The sequence below is a fragment of the Canis lupus genome, chromosome 10 (genome assembly GCF_003254725.2).
Source record: "Canis lupus dingo isolate Sandy chromosome 10, ASM325472v2, whole genome shotgun sequence".
NCBI lineage: Eukaryota > Metazoa > Chordata > Mammalia > Carnivora > Canidae > Canis > Canis lupus.
Genome location: NC_064252.1, coordinates 13,574,588 through 13,592,043, shown reverse-complemented (window position 1 = coordinate 13,592,043; position 17,456 = coordinate 13,574,588). Strand labels below are relative to the sequence as shown.

The following is a 17,456-nucleotide window of genomic DNA, read 5'->3' as shown; positions in this document are numbered from 1 at the left end:
TAAATAAATAAATAAATAAATAAATAAATAAATAAATAAATAAATGAGGGGTGACAGGGCAGCCCAGGTGGCTCAGCGGTTTAGCACCACCTTCAGTCTAGGGCGTGATCCTGGAGACCCAGGATCAAGTCCCACATGGGGCTCTCTGCATGGAACCTGTTTCTCCCTCTGCCTGTGTCTCTGCCTCTAGCTCTCTCTGTGTCTCTCATGAATAAATAAAATCTTAAAAAAAAAAAAAAAAAAGAGGGGTGACAGGCGCCTGGGTGGCTTAGTTGGGTTAAGCATCTGCCTTCGGCTTAGGTCATGATCCTGGGTCCTGAAATTGAGCACTGGGTAGCGGTCCCTGCTCAGCAGAGAATCTGCTTTCCCTTCTGCTCCTCCTCCTCCTTGTTCCCTCTCTCTCCCTCTCTCTAATAAATAAATAAAATCTTTAATAAAAAAGAGAGGGTGAAAAATAATGAAAAAGGTTTAAAATAAATACTACCTAGAATGTCCTTTAAATTTTATATTCTATCCTCCAGGACACTTAGTAAGAAAAAAGAGCTTAAACTTGATTTAGCTCCCTAATTGTCAAAAGGAAAAGCTAAATCAAGTTTAAGCTCTTTTTCCTCTTTACAATTAGGGAGCCTATGCAGCTATACCAAGTATTTATGTGCCTAGTGTATATGGAATCAAGAAATAAGTGTGATTTTTCTTTAAAAAGGAGAAAAAACAAGCCCCTTGATTTTTATAGTTTTATTTCAAATTATTTCCCTTTCCTAAGATCTGAGAAAGCATTGTGATAAACAGTAACTGTTATTCACAATGTAAACATAAATTAAATATTACATCAAGAAATATGAGTGGTAACCATTAATGCACAAGTTTTACTTTCAAAACCAAGACTAATCACAATTAGCAAACAATACCATGTGAATGGAAACTTGAAAAATTAGTGTTGTTATTCTATTTAAGTAATCGATCCATAAGTAAATAGAATACCTTCTGAAAGGAATCTTCATCTGTTATATCATAAACTAAAATAGCTCCATTTGAATCTCTGTAGTAAATTGGACCCAATGCATGGAATCTCTCTTGACCTGCTGTATCCTAAGTAAAGCAACAAACACTTATTAGATCAGAAGAAAAAAATACGTCTGCTGTTGCAACTATAATAAACTTTTGATTAACTGGAAAGTGGGGTAGGTAACTTCAAAGCACTGTTAAAAGGAAAAAAAAAAAACATTGTATAAAATTTATAAATTTTATAAAAATTTATGTTACAAACAGTATTTAATGTTTTACCATTATACAAAAGTTACTTTACCCTTCCCAACCCTCTTACTCCTCAGCAAACTTCCCACCCCCACTAAAAAAAGTTTATTTGTCAGAGGATCAGAATGCCCAAGATGGTATTATAAGCCAGGAATAGGCCTTGCCCTAAATTTAGGTTCCCCACAGAGGAAGAAGATTAAGGAAAGAGGACTACTTTCATACCAGGACTACTGGCCAAAAGATACTCTGATGCATTACCCTTGCCCTACTCTCCTAGCCATTCCCTTGAAAAGTGGGAATGGAAACACAGAGGGGAAGACAGACCAGTCAGGCTGTCTATCCACCCTGTACTTTCTCTGACATGGAATCCCTCTGAGTTTACCCTTCTCCCAGCTCAAAGGTTATGATATGTAATATTCATGTATACAACTGTATAATTCTTAGCCTGATTTAGAAAAAATGTTCATTAAAAAAAAAGTTTTGGCTAAACTTTTTTTAAAAATCCAGAAATTCAAATTTCTATTTGAATTTGAATTTTTCAATTCCTATTCCTTGAGCCAATTAGTTATTGGAATACAAAGAATAGCAGAAGTCTTTTCTCAATCAATGGAAAAGATTAACTTACCCATATAGCAAGGTTTACTCTTTTCCCACCAATATTTAACTTCTTCGTTAAGAATGATGCCTAAGAAAAGAGATACACATTAAACAATATTTCATATAAAATGTTTCTTTTTTTTTTTTTAATTTTTTTTTTTAAATTTATGATAGTCAGAGATGCCTAAGAAAAGAGATACACATTAAACAATATTTCATATAAAATGTTTCTTTTTTTTTTTTTTAATTTTTTTTTTTAAATTTATGATAGTCAGAGAGAGAGAGAGAGAGGCAGAGACACGGGCAGAGGGAGGAGCAGGCTCCATGCATCGGGAGCCCGATGTGGGACTCGATCCCGGGTCTCCAGGATCGCGCCCTGGGCCAAAGGCAGGCGCCAAACCGCTGCGCCACCCAGGGATCCCATATAAAATGTTTCTTACCCTAAAAATTATAGATGGAATAATAATCTCAATATGAAATTCAAATTATCTGGGAGAAAAAGTAATCACTGAGTTATTAATGACCAAAAATTATTTTCATGGAAGACAGAAAATTATTTTATTCTAATCTAAAAAATGGTATTTTGTTTTATGATTACAAGCTATGAAAGACAGAATGAAAAATGTGGCTCCTGGTTGGTTCTGTTGGTAGAGCATGTGACTTCTAATCTCAGGGTCATGAGTTCAAGTCCCATGTTGGGCATGGAGCCTACTTAAATAAAAACAAACAAAAAGATTTTTTGAAAAAGAAAGAAAAAATGGTAATTAAATATTTTCTTAGATTTTCCCCATAAATTTTTTTTTCTTTTTTAAAGATTTTATTTATTTATTCATGGAGACACAGAGAGAGAGAGAGGCAGAGACACAGGCAGAGGGAGAAGCAGGCTCCATGCAGGGAACCCGATGTAGGGACTCGATCCCGGGTCTCCAGGATCACACCCTGGGCTGCAGGCGGCACTAAACCGCTGCACCACCAGGGCTGCCCAAATTTTTTCTTAAAGCATTTACTTTTTATTTATTTAAATTCAATTAGCCAACATATTTTCTTAGAGCATTTAATTTGAGGTCATCTTACCTATTCATTATAGAAAGAGCTAAGAGATTTCTAAATAAGATAGAAGATATATTAACTGGTAATTGACTCAACTGTATGAATACCACTATTATTTGAAATATTCCTGCAATTATTTTATGATTCAATTATTTACCTGTATCTGATAATTATACCAGGTACTTATGTCACAGAAATGAAACAGTTCCAGTCTTTAAGGAGTTTATAAACTATAGCAGAAATAAATATGTAAAGAACAGTATTATGACAAATTGTTAAAATGGGAGGGTTTTGCCAAGTATATTCTAAAGAGAGTCCGGAGTCAAAAAAAAAAAAAATTTTTAAATTAAATATAAAATAAAATAGTCCTGAGAAAGGAAGTGTAAAGTTGGTCTGGATGAGTCAAAGAAGGCTTCAGAGAGATGGTGATGATGCCCCTTTAGGAGTAGTAGGGGCTTTTCCAACAAATGGGTGAGGCCATTGAAGCCTGAAAGACGTAACTCCCTCCCCATGAAGAACTCCAAGTTAGTATGGTCAATGCCAGAGATGAGACTACGAAGATAGGCTAAGGCTGAATAAATTTTAAAAAGTGCTAAGGTTCCATGTCTAGATGTATGGACTTTACTTTGTGATTAAAAGTAAACAGATTACTCTGTTCCAAGACACTACACGTGTATTTTTTTTTTTTACAGTGTGTACTACAGTCAGATTTGGGAAATGCAGCATGTTGTTCTGTATTCCCTTTATACATTCAAAATATACATTAGCACCCTAAGATTCTGCCAAAAGAAAAGCTAACTACATCTATACAAGCATTTCCCAAACTTGTCTGACCTGTTTCCCTGGAGAAACGCCTAACTTATCCTAAGGAATAAGCGTTAAAAAGAATACTACTGCTGATGATGGAGAATCACTGAAAGATTCTGAAGCAGTGGGGAAGTATAACATCTATATTTTAAGAGAATCCTGTGGGATACGAAGGGAGGGTAGACTGGAAAGGACATGTCTAAACCTGGAGACAGGAGGTGATTACTAAGTTGGAGAGAAAAACAAAATGGGCCTGCATCAAGTCCACAAAGATAGAAAAGAGAAAACAGAATTCAGAGTAATTGAGAAGAAATATAATCAGAATTCAGAGTCAGCTGACATATTTTAAAAAAAGGAATAGAGAGCCAAGTCTAAAGCTATGCAGACACAGTCACAGTCAGGTGTACCTATATAAAATAAAGTACAGAGAAGTAAGGTATAACAGAAAAAATACTAGGATGGTGAATTATCACTGAAGGAGGAGCCTAGATTTCAGGAAGAATTCTCTGTTGTATGTACACCAAGGAAATTGTGAATTAAGAAAAAGCACATGATTTTAGTAATTAACTAAGGAATACAAAAATAGATACAAATGGCAGAGCTGAGATGAAATCTAGGAACATCTTCCTTCAAAACCCAAACTATGCTAAAGAAATTTTATTAAATGAAATAAAGACTACATAGAACAGGGTATAAAATAAATGGCAAAATAACAAAGGAGGTAACCTGGTAAATGAGAAGACCAAATATATGTTTTGATAATAAATGTGAACAAAGGACTTCTCCCACTCATTATAACACAGAAACTAAGAATATAAACTGTGAGGGGCACCTTGGTGGCTCACAGTCCGTTGGGAGTCCAACTCTTGATTTCAGCTCTGGTCATGATCACAGGGTCATGAGGAGGCTTAGCGTGGAGCCTGCTTAAGATTCTCTCTGTTCCTGTCACCTTTTCCCACCCCACTCTCACACATACTCTCTCTCAAAAAAAAAAAAAAAAAAAAAAAGAATTTTGAATCAGAAGTTTGAATTTGAATCTCAGCTTTGCCACTTAGTTGTGTAATCTACTTGAACTCAACCATTTTCATGGTTTCAATATCAATGCTATATAAAGAAACTCAAAATCTGAATCCTATCCAAATATTTAATAGGGTAGGTCAACTTAAACGCCTCTCTTCTCAAATATATTTAAATTTAAACTGATCTTCCTTCTGAAATTGGCCTTCCATTCCAACTTTAGTATTTTGATCACATTCTCCAAGTCACTGAGCTTTATAATCTTAGAAGTATCATCAACTGAATGTTCTTCCTCCCCTGACATTCCACATTCCAAAAAACTACCAAGACTTGTCTTCCCTATTTCCTCTGGAGTTCTCTGACGGCCAATCTCGTATTATTATAATACCTTTGGTCTCACCTCATACTTTAGTTGGTATGCCAAATTACCTTCCTAAAGCCTCTATGAGTAAAAACAAAACAAAACAACAAAAAACTTACCATAAGTCATTAAAGGCTAATAAGATACCATTTTTAGTAAGTTTGCCTGAACTACATCCCTGATGGTAGCTAATACCAAAATAACCTTTTTATCATGAGATATTTTGGGATTTCTCAGTAGAGAGGAATGAATTAGAGCTAACAGAGCCCTACCATTTCCTTTTTACCATCTCCTTGGAAACTTACCACCACCTTCCCATGGTGATTTTAAGGAACAGTGTTAAGTATCTCCTAAGGAACAATGGGTATACACTTTTATGGAAAGATGCTCATCGGTATTGATGATAATAGAAAAAAGTGTCCCTGAATAGGCAATTTTTAAAAGATACACAAATATAGCCCATCTGTACAGTATAACTGTATACTTCCTTTTCTACTACTATTGCTATACCAGCTAACAGTTACTGAATGCTTACCTTCCATCAAGTACTGCACAGAGCACTTTTTATAGTAACATTCACAAGCTTCTCCTTTATAAAAGTTCAGGAACCCTAATCTACAAGCAAAAATCTCTTAAGTGTTATCTTTGTATCTAAGGACCTAAACAACTGTCCACATCTATTGTCCTGAGATAGCTTCCAGTATTTCTCCACTCACTCTCCAACTTATATGGTTTATATGCATACCTCTAATTCTGCTTGCTCATAAAATTCCCCTCTAATTTACATGTATTCTCTTTTCTCTACTTGAATCCCATCTATTCCAGTTCAGTTCATGACCCACATACTCTTTCTTCCTTCAATTTTTAAGTTTTCTCATACCACCCATACAACCCACACTCACTTTCTCTATCCTGAAGAACTACAGGGAACCTAATTTTTAATATACAGAATATACTGCCTTGCTTATACTCTAGATTATCTTTTCATAAGTCTTCTGTCAACTATATTACATATTTTTATTTAGTATGTTCACGATGCTTACAATGAAGTAGGCAATATTCTAAAAGCTTTCCAACAACATTAATTCATTTGTCATAGTACCCTGAGTTAGATATAATTACCCAAATAGTACAGATATGGAAACTTAGACACAGGAAGGGTATTTTGCCCAAGGTCACACAGTAAGTAACATAGTGGGATTTGAAATCCAAGCCGTCTGGCTCCAGACATGACCCGTAACCACTATGCTATGGTATCTCCCACACTGAGATCTGAGATATTTCTCTTGTGGAGAGAGTAGGACAAGCCAGCACTGACACACCAAAACTGTTACTGTAGATAAACATATCTACAAATGCGTGGGTAAATTGGTACAGGTAAAACTCAATTTATGTAAGAGATGTGCTCCTAAAAGTTTCCTTATAATAACCAAATTAGGGGCACCTGAATGGCTTGGTGGTTGAGCATCCGCCTTTGGCTCAGGGCATGATCCTGGGGTCCTGGGATCAAGTCCCATATCAAGCTCCCTGCAGGGAGCCTGCTTCTCCCTCTGCCTGTGTCTCTGCCTCTATCTGGGTCCCTCATGAATTAATAAAATCTTTAAAAAACAAAAATAAATAAACCAAATTAATTCAAGTATCTGATATATTATCCAAGGATCCCCACTAAATCTTTTTTTCTCCTTATCATAATGAAATACTTAAGTCCCACTGTGTAATATAAATTGTCCCATTTTATATATAGTCTAAGATTTTAATATGTTACAGATATTTTCTTAAAGAACAAATATGTTTCAAATATATATACAATTTATATTTGAGAATAAAGCTGAAAAATTTCATGTACTATCAAGACAGTAGCGAACAATCAAAAGGCTGGCATTTGTCTTACCTTTTTTAATCACCTCTATGAGGTAATCTCAATTTGGACAAACTACTGAGATACAAATATATCTAGTTACACTTGAGTTATACTTATCTGGGGCAGTGGCTCTTAATTCTGTTACATGGGAGTAAGAGTGAGAGGGAGGAGTGATCATGGACTTTTTTGAGAATCTGATGAGAGCCATGAACTGATTTACTCAAGAAAACTGCTCATCTGCACATACCAAAAACAATTTCACACACTCACCCAAGGGATTTACAAATCCCTAGCAACTCTCAGTGAAGAATTCCCAGTCTAGAAAGAGGGAAAGTGGCATTATAATATCAAAAGGTTCTAGAAATATAAGATGACAAAAAAAAAATTAATACATACTGTGTGCTAAACACTGTGCTGGACTTTCTCATTTACTCTTTGTAAAAACCCCGTAAAGTAGCTAGGTAGCTCTGTTTTACACTTGCGAACCTGAGATTTAAAGAAATATAGTGACTCTCACTCAAGGTCAGACAACACAGTTGGGTGCTGCACTGGGTAGAAGCTTGTCTGATTCCACAGTGCTTTTTCTTTTTTTTTTTTTTTTTTTTTTTTAAATATTTATTTATTTATGATAGTCACAGAGAGAGAAAGAGAGAGAGGCAGAGACACAGGCAGAGGGAGAAGCAGGCTCCATGCACTGGGAGCCCGACGTGGGATTCGATCCCGGGTCTCCAGGATCGCGCCCTGGGCCAAAGGCAGGCGCCAAACCCCTGCGCCACCCAGGGATCCCCACAGTGCTTTTTCCATTGCACAAAGCTGTGTATTCTAGAACACACACATTCTTAACCTGACACTCCTCTACATGGAAACTAAGTGTTACTGGATACCTAACTCACCTCCCAAAAATATATTCTCAGGATAGGCACAAAGTAATGAGGATCAGAGTAATGAGAGATGTCCCTCCTTAATCCTCTAAACTCTGGTTATAATTCTAAAGACTTCATCTTCCAAACTTTAGGGGTATTAACAAAGCAATAAACTCATTAGCTGAGGAAACATCTATCATTTGCACATGATGCTCATTTACCCAACATCTTACCCAAAAGCAAAGTGGCTACTTAAAAAGAAAAAAAACAAAAACAAAAAAACCCTCTATTAAAAAAAAGAGAATTAGGCAGCCTGGGTGGCTCAGCAGTTCAGAGGCACCTTCAGCCTGGGGCGTGACCCTGAAGACCAGGAATTGAGTCTCACATCAGGCTCCCTGCATGGAGCCTCCTCCCTTTGCCTGTGTCTCTGCCTCTCTCTCTCTGTGTGTGTCTCTCATGAATACATAAAAATCTTTAAAAAAAAAAAAAAAGGAGGAGGAAAGGCTTCCTTTAAAAAAATAATAATAATAAATAAATAAATAAAATAAAATTAGTCCTCTGTAGCAAGGCAGTAAAAATCAGCTATTGGAAAACTAAACTGCATTGCTACAATGGCAATCATATCACAATACAGAAATATAACAAATTTACATTATATACCTTAAATTTACACATTGTATGTCAAATATACTTCAATTAAAAAAAGAAAGAAAAAAATAAAAATAAAAATAAAAATAAAAATAAAGAAAGAAAACTAAGCTGAGTGCTTGAATATTTCAACATTTCTTGTCCTTAGTTTCCATAAACTACAAGGATTATAATCAGTTTAGAGTTCAAGTAAATACTTTGAAAATGAGAGTCAAAAAGTTACTTGAGGGGTAGCTCAAAACACAAAACAGAAAATGGCAATCAGATATGGAATACTTATATATTAGGAGTTTAAAACCACAATTTCAGAAAAACTCTTTTCTTAAAAAAACAAGAAACAAACCACCTACCCTTCTATAGACCACAAGCATCTAGTAAAATACCAAGGAGGGGGTGTGTCATTTCAACTACTGTATTTTTAAAGATAATGGAAATGAATTGACTGTTCAACACTGATGTGGCTTCCAAAACTACTTGGAAGATATCCCAGACATTCAAAACACTAATCTTACAAATAAGGAAACCAAGATTTCTAGACCAGAGACTATGATGCCAAGAATAAAAGCAACTGCTAGAACCTGAATGCCAAGTATTGTTTAGGAAATTAAGGTGCATGAGTGGAAAAAAAGTAATAGACTTCGCTTAAGAAAAAATGGTGGGGGATCCCTGGGTGGCGCAGCAGTTTGGCGCCTGCCTTTGGCCCAGGGCGCGATCCTGGAGACCCTGGATCGAATCCCACGTCGGGCTCCCGGTGCATGGAACCTGCTTCTCCCTCTGCCTGTGTCTCTGCCTCTCTCTCTCTCTCTCTGTGACTATCATAAATAAATTAAAAAAAAAAAAAGAAAAAAGAAAAAATGGTGGGACGCCTGGGTGGCTCAGCGGTTTAGCACCTGCCTTCGGCTCAAGGCCTGATCCTGGAAACCCGGGATCGAGTCCCACATCAGGCTCCCTGCGTGGAGCCTGCTTCTCCCTCTGCCTGTGTCTCTGCCTCTCTCTCTCTGTGTCTCTCGTGAGTAAATAAATAAAATCTTAAAAAAGAAAAAAAAAAATGGTACACCATTATTATTTGTGGGACTTTGGACATTTAATAACTAATACAAATGTATCTTTAATACAAGTACAAATCATTTGCCAAACTATTAGGACACTATTTTCCCAGGCAATCTTAAAGAGCACTGCTTTGCTAAATCAAATGACAGCTACCTACCTGGGACTACAGAAGGCAGATAGAGGTGGAATTCCAGTTAGACTTCTAAAAGGGAAGAAGACTAATGGTTCTGATTATCAACAGTACTTTTTATATGAGACTAGTGGAAAGTGATAGAAAACATTTAGAGTGCATAATCTTAAAATACCTTCATACAAGGGGAAAAATTGCATACAACTAAAGAAAATTAAGTGACCACCCAAGAACACAGATATAGAGACATACCAAAGATAAAAGGTGGTTATGGTCAAAATGACAAAAACACTTAAGAATAAAATCAAGAGGACAGCCCCGGTGGCTCAGCGGTTTAGCGACACCTTCGGCCCAGGGCCTGATCCTGGAGACCCGGGATGGGGATCGAGTCCCACATCAGGCTTCCTGCAGGGAGCCTGCTTCTCCCTCTGCCTGTGTCTCTGCCTCTCTGTGTGTGTGTCTTCCATGAATAAATAAAATCTTAAAAAAAAAAAAAAAAAAAAGAATAAAATCAAGAAAGCTAATTGATGGTTAAGGTATCTTACTCATCTTTGTATTCCCCAACTCCCACAATGTTCGATATTTAACAGGTATGAAATAAACAATCATTGAATTTAATTGCTTATGTCATCACATGCGAGAGCATGGGAACTCCATATATGATTAAGTTTCCTGGGCTAGGTAGAGGATCTGAGTTCTTAGAGAGCTCACCTAGAAGATTTCTTTTTTTTTTTTTTTTAGAAGATTTCTTCATAATTATTAGTAACCTAGAAGAAGGTCTGCAAAAAGGGAGAAGTATTAAAACACCAAAGCATGGCCAGTGTCACAATTTTCAAGACGGAATTTAATTTCCCAGTCAAAACTCTAGAATGGATAATAAACATGTATATATGTATACTAATAATAAATTTATATATTTATATAAACAGTATTTCCTGTATGCATATATAATTATATATATAAAATTATAAACAATTTTAAAACATAGTGATCCTTCAGATATAGCATAGGTTCTCAAAATAATTCATGTCAAATTAGTCCCATTACCTTTCTGAGTTACCACAAAGGAAACCAACACAAATTAAGCACCATCTATTCATTCGATAGCAAACATTTATTTATTTATTTTAAAGATTTTTATTTATATATTCATGAGAGACACAGAGAGAGAGAGAGAGAGGCAGAGACACAGGCAGAGAGAGAAGCAGACTCCCTGCAGGGAGCCCGACGTGGGACTCAATCCTGGGACCCCAGGATCACGCAAACTTTTTTTTTTTTAAAGCACACAAACATTTATTAAACAAACATGTGCCAGGACGCCTGGGTGGCTCAGCAGTTGAGCGTCTGCCTTCAGCCAGGGCGTGATCTTGGGGTCCCAGGACTGAGTCCCACGTTGGGCTTCCTCAGAGAGCCTACTTCTCCCTCTATGTCTCTGCCTCTCTCTGTCTCTCATGAATATAAATAATCTTTAAAAAAATAAATTAAAAAAACCCGAACATGTGCCAAGCACTGTTGAGGCTTACCTCCGATGGCTCTTTATTTAACCAACATAAAAATCCTGTAAGTGAAGGGGGCACCTCGCTGGCTCATTCAGTAAATATGCAACTCCTGGTCTCAGGGTTGTTAAGTTTGAGCCAAACGCTGGGTGCAGAGATTACTTAAAAATAAAATCTTAAAAAAAAAATTCCAGTAAGACCCTTCCATTTTATAGATTAAGAGCCAGTTTACGAACATTAGAATAACCTGCCAAGATCATGATAGCTAAACAGTAGGAAACAAAGTGCAAAACTAAGTCTAATTTCCAAGTCCTGTCCCTTTTTACTACATCCTAATGTAGTAAATGTAGCCTCCTAATGCAGAAACACAGTGTATCTTGTCTTCTGCAAGCATTTGACAAAGCATCTCATGATATCCCCTGTGGGCAAGACTGATGTAGCTAGGGCAAAAAAACTAGATTTATAATGCTGGAATAACCATTTTCATTAAAGGCTTTCTGTGCACTAGTTAGTAGCCCATAGCAGTCAAGTCGATCTTAAGCTGTTTTCTGTTTTCATTTTCATAAACAGGTACAACAGTCCACTGTTTCTCACTTAAGATAGATGGTGGCCCATGCACAGTCTGAAAAAAGCCCCACTCTAAGATTCCACACATCTAAAGAAAAATACACCTTGGGTCATGCATCACTGGACTATAATGAGACCTGCTGCAGAGCTTTATACTTGGCCCTATGTCCCTTTTTCAGTCTTTATTAATGCCTGATGAGAACAATGAAGACATTCTTAGCAAATCTTCAGGTGACAAAATTAAAATGAGGAGCTGATCCGGACAGTAGGGAATATATCTCCTTCTTTGCATACCCAGAACCCAAACAAGTGCCTGACCCACAGGTCATGTTTCTTGAATCATAAAATCAAGCTTTAAAAGGACAGCAACAGGGATCCCTGGGTGGCGCAGCGGCTTAGCGCGTACCTTTGGCCCAGGGCGCGATCCTGGAGATCCAGGATCGAAACCCACGTCAGGCTTCCGGTGCATGGAGCCTGCTTCTCCCTCTGCCTGTGTCTCTGCCTCTCTCTCTGTGTGTGACTATCATAAATAAATAAAAATTAAAAAAATAAAATAAAAATAAAAGAACAGCAACAGGCCTTGACTACGGAGTAAATCTATCAAAACCAACTGTAATGGGTCAAATACATTAGCAACAAAAAAACTTAACCATAAAAATAAAAGAAAAAAGAATTTGAGGGATATAGTATGTAATGCCTTTTTTTTTTTTTTTTTTGGAAGACAAAGACAGTAAGCCCAATATTAATCAATGTAACAGCTGTCCACAAACTCATAGAATCTCTTCTATTTCAGTGTTGGAAAAGGACTCTCAATAGACAAGGTGACAGCCTGTGCTTTGCTCAGTTTAAACCACACTTGGAATCATTTCTACAGCTCAAAGAGTCACATTTTAAGGAAAGAGGACAATGATTAAGTAGTGTCTAGAAAAGATGTCAAAATAGTGAAATGATTTAGAATGATGTCATAGGAGATTCCTTTAAAGGAACCAGACCTGTTTACCCAAAAGGCAAGACCAAGGGATGTGATAGCTCTCTTCAACTATCAGAAGGGATGTCCTGTGTGCCCAAGATTCAGAGGACAGAAATGGAACTGGAAACTACAAAGAAACAGATTTTAGTTTTATATACAGAAAAGCTTAACGGAAATTAAAATCGTCCAAAATCAAGTGGGCCACCTTAGGACACTGAGTTTTCCACTTTCTATCCCAGTTTATCTCATCTCTAAGAGGAGATGAGACAAAAAGCGCACAATCGCTTGACTGAAATATCAAACAAAAGACTCAAAACAGTGAACCATAAACTACCTTAGGTTCCTCTTGGTCTTCTAGGTCTTTGAAATATGATTGCAAGAGAGTGTACTTTGCAAAACACAAAGTAGGTTACAAAGATAGGTAATAGGTAGTTTTGCTGACCAAAAAAGAGGGACTCTTCATGTCTTCTGATGCATGATCTCCTCTCCATTTGGAAATTAAAAGCATACATGGTTGTGTTTTATGGATCACAATTCTCTAAAAAAAAAATTAAGATGAGATAAACTGATGTAGAAGAAAGAGTAGATACAATGCTGCTTCCACACACTGGTATGCAATAAAATCCTCAATTATGTAATATAGGGCAGCCCTGGTGGCGCGTGGTTTAGAGCCGCCTTCAGCCCAGGGCATGATCCTGGAGACCTGGGATCGAGCCCCGTGTTGGGCTCCCTGCAGGGAGCCTGCTTCTCCCTCTGCCTGTGTTTCTGTCTCTCTCATGAATAAATAAATAAAAATCTTTTAAAAAAATCTGTAATATAATTCAGATACTGTTTGTGATGAGTCATATAAATATTAAAATCAGGACTGCTATGTTTTTATACTGAAAATCTACCATTAACTCCAACCCCTCCAGTATAAAGTGCAGTGGTTTCTCTCTAACATTGAAAAATCTTTAGCCTACTTTTAGCTTCACGGGTATCTTTGAAATGTATAATGAAGGTACAGTTACTAAGAGAAAGGACTAAATTATCCTAAAAGGAGGAGGGGCTCAATTCCAATGATCCTCTCTTTTATCTTAGATCTGTAGCATAAAGGTAACCACTAAAGGGGTGGTTTACCCATATCCAGAGGCAGTGTGATTGCTCAAAATCTTAAGTCAGACCTGCGTTCAAATTTCAGCTTGGGCACCATACATGACTTGTGGCAAAATGAATGCTAGCAAATTACTCAACCAAGCCTGTTTCCTTGCCTGCAAAATGGAGCTAATAAAACTATCTACCTCATAGGTTGTTGTAAGAATTAAATGATAGAAAAAAAGTAAAGCAGTACGGTTAAGAATTCACGAAATGTTAGCTATTATTACTTTACCTAAATGAATTTCTAAATTCCAAATAATCATAGGTATTTACCCTACAAATTTCCTTGATTTCACTACCAACACTCAACAGTAACAACTATTAAAACTGGATAAGTGGGCAGCCTGGCTGACGTAGCAGTTTAGCTCCTGCCTTCAGCCCAGGGTGTGAGCCCTGGGATTGACTCCCGCATCAGGCTCCCTGCAGGGAGCCTGCTTCTCCCTCTGCCTGTGTCTCTGCCTCTCTCCCTCTCTTGAAAAAAATCTAAAAAAAAAAAAAAAAAAAACCTGGATAAATGCTCTTGTTCAAGGATGTAAGAAAAAAAAGGAGTTTTCTCACATTCATTTTTTTCAGATATTATACTTTACGTAAGAGGAGTAAAAACAGGAATAAAAATAGAACACGGAATCAGAGCATCTTTATGAATTCTAGACTCAGTAATTTAATAATAGCATCAAATATTAAATGTCACAACAATTAGAGGAGATTGTACATTCTGTTAAATAGTGTCAAGGTTCTTACACACTATGCAGTCACTAATTAAGATCTATTGTGCAATTTGGGCCAGTAAAGTAATAAAGATGGAGAGCTTACAAGAGAAAAGGTCCTGACTGAGTTTATGGATGCTTATCCTGACAACCCTATGAGCAACATATTATCATTTTGGCCGTTTTAGCAGATGAAGAAACTGAGGCATAGGTTAATCAAGTCGCCCAAGATCACACAGCCAGCGAAATAGACGGGACATGGGATATGAACCTGGACCATCAGGCTCAAAAGTCCACTCGATTTTACTACCTATCACTAAGTTGGTGGAGTCAGATTAGTCGATCACTTATTCGATGGAGTCATAATTAGTCTATCGGTAACTCGGTCGAGTCGGATCAGTCGATCACTTACTTGGGTCAGAGTAGTTGATCACTAACTCGATCGAGTCTGATTAGTCGATCACTTGGTCGAGTCACATCAGTCGATCACTTACTTGGTCGGGTCAGATCAGTCAATCACTTACTTGGTCGAGTCACATCAGTCTATCACTTACTTGGAATCACATCAGCCGATCACTAAGTCGATCGAGTCATGTTAGCCAGTCACTAACTCGGTCGAGTCAGATCAGTCAATCACTAACTCGGTCGAGTCCTATTAGTCGATCACTTACTTGATTAAGTCAGATTAGTCGATCACTTACTTCGTTGGGTCAGAGTAGTCGATCCCCTAACTCGGTCGAGTCACATCAGTCGATCACTAACTCAGTCTGGTTGCGTATTTTCCTTCTAACACGTGCAAACTGATGCTCCACCTGCCTCAAAGGCCCGACTTCCCCACGAGTCAGAGGCGGCACTCCCACACGTCACCGCTCAGCAGGAGGCCAGCCCTGCGCTACGAGCTGCAGGTAAAGCAGGTGAGCGTGGGGACCCACTGCTGGCCGGCGGTCACAGCGCGCCGCCAGGTGCCGGGGCCGGCCGCCCTCGGGCCCACGCAGGCGGCAGCGAGACCGCGGAACCCGCCACCGGGTCGCCGAGCGGTCGCCTCCAAAACCCCCCGCCGACGACGGTTTCTGCCAAGACCAACACGCTCCTCGAGGGCAGGGCAGGACGGAGCGTGCGTGGATACCCGGCCGCCGGTAAGCGCTCAAGTTACAAACCACCTAGTTGGCAAAAACCACACGGGCAGCCCAAGTTCCCGATTCCGAAACGACGAGCAAGGGCCGCAGTCGCCGCTGCGGAGCGAAGGCACCTAGGGCCCAAGCGGAAGTGAATCAACGGGGAAAACTAGCCAAGCGGTACCGGGGGGGGCCTTCGGGCGGCCCTGCCCTCCCCTCCACTCCCCTCCCCTGCCCTCCGCTCCCCGGGCCTCGCGTCCCCAGGACGCCCAGCGCCGTCTCACGGAGGCCACCCGAAGGCCGAGGGGACCGCGGCGGAGGGCGGGGGCCCCAGGCTCCACCTGCCGCCCCCGGGGGCCCGCACCTGCAGAGTGGTGATGTGCTTGTCGTTGAACTTGTTCTCGCAGTAGCGCAGCACCAGCGACGTCTTCCCCACGCAGCCTTCCCCCAGCAGCACCACCTTGAAGGAGTAGGCTCTGCCCGCCGCCCCGCCGCCGCCGCCGCCGGCCGCAGCCATCCCGGCTCCCCGCCGCCCGCGCCCTCGCCGCCGCCCCGCTGCGCCTTCACAGCCGCGGCCGGCGCAGGCCCCTCCGCGCGGACCCACGCCCGGGCGCCGCGTGTCCCTCCGCCGCGGGCCGGAGTCCGGGAACCAAGGGCCGCGGCCCCCACGTCAGGCCCCCGAGGAGCGCAGACCAGCACTCACTCTCCGCCTCCCTCTAATGGCGTCTCCTTCCTCCTACGTCACACCTCGCGTCACGTGAGCGCCGCGGACGCGCCTGGGCGGGGCGGGGCTGCGGCGGGGGCGGGGCTGCGGCGGGCGCGGCCCTGCGCGCGGTCCCGAGGGGCGGGGCTGCGGGGCGGCGGGATCGCGGGAGGCCTGGCACCGCGGGAGCTGGCTGCCGGCGGACGGGGGTTCGGTGCTCCGCTGCTCGCGCGCCCACGCTCCTCGCCCCGGGCTTGCCGGCGGGCGCACCTGCCCAGGCGCCCTGGGGGCTCCCGTGCCCTCTGGGAGGCCCAAGTCACGGCCGTGGAACCGCCCGAGGGGCCCCCGGGCAGTCGGGGCTCCGCCGCATCTCTCAGGTCTCCGCTTAAACCCGACCAGCAGGACCACCACCCCGCGGCTTCCGTCCCCGCCTCCTGCCCCCTCCCCCGCCCCGCCCCTGCCCCTCCCCCTCCCGCGCCCCTGCCCCTCCCCTGCCCCCTCCTCGCCCCTCCCCTGCCTCTCCCCTCCCTTGCCCCGCCCTGCCCTGCCCCTCCCTCCTCCTCGCCCCTCCCCTGCCTCTCCCTTCCCTTGCCCTGCCCTACCCCTCCCCCGCCCTCCCCTCTCTGCCCCTCCCCGGTCCTCCCCACCCTCCCCTACCGCTCCCCCCGCCCCTGCCCCTCCCCCCCTACACCACCCCTCCCCTACCTCGCCCTCCCCTGCTTCTCCCCCCTCCCCTCCCTCCCTTGCCCCTCCCCCGGTCCTCCCCTCCTCCCCTACTGCTCCCCCGCCCCTACTTCTCCCCCTCCGCTGCTCCTCTCCACCCTCCCCCTTTCCCCCTCCCCTGCCCCTCCCCCGCTCTCCCCTGCTCTCCCTTGCCCCTCCAGGCCTCTGAGACTCCCAGACACGTCGTCGCCTCCCCTTCTTGAGCAGCACCTGGGGAGACCCCGCACGCACACAGCCCTGGGTTCGCTGCGGTTCGGTAAGGACGACGACCGTGTGACACTCGCCCACCTTTGAGTGTCTGAGCCCCAAGTCCCGCGCTCATCAGAGGGCTTCCTAGAAATACTTGGAAGGAAGGAACGACCTGAAGGCCGGGCGTGGGCTCCCGAGTCGCCCCGTGCTT

The 17,456-nt window shown here is 41.7% G+C and overlaps 1 protein-coding gene across 1 annotated transcript in view; it reads right to left on the bottom strand.

Annotated features, from left to right (window-relative positions):
* RAB21 (RAB21, member RAS oncogene family) overlaps positions 1 to 16,363 on the bottom strand; it is a 40,325-nt gene extending 23,962 nt beyond the window's left edge. The window contains exons 1-3 of the mRNA XM_025476587.3: positions 15,995 to 16,363; positions 1,880 to 1,939; positions 982 to 1,089 (exon numbers count right to left, since the gene is read on the bottom strand). Coding sequence (XP_025332372.1) covers positions 982 to 1,089; positions 1,880 to 1,939; positions 15,995 to 16,147 — 321 coding nt within the window. The 5' untranslated portion in view covers positions 16,148 to 16,363. The remainder of the gene's footprint in view (positions 1 to 981; positions 1,090 to 1,879; positions 1,940 to 15,994) is intronic.
* Between the last annotated feature and the right edge of the window lie 1,093 nt (positions 16,364 to 17,456).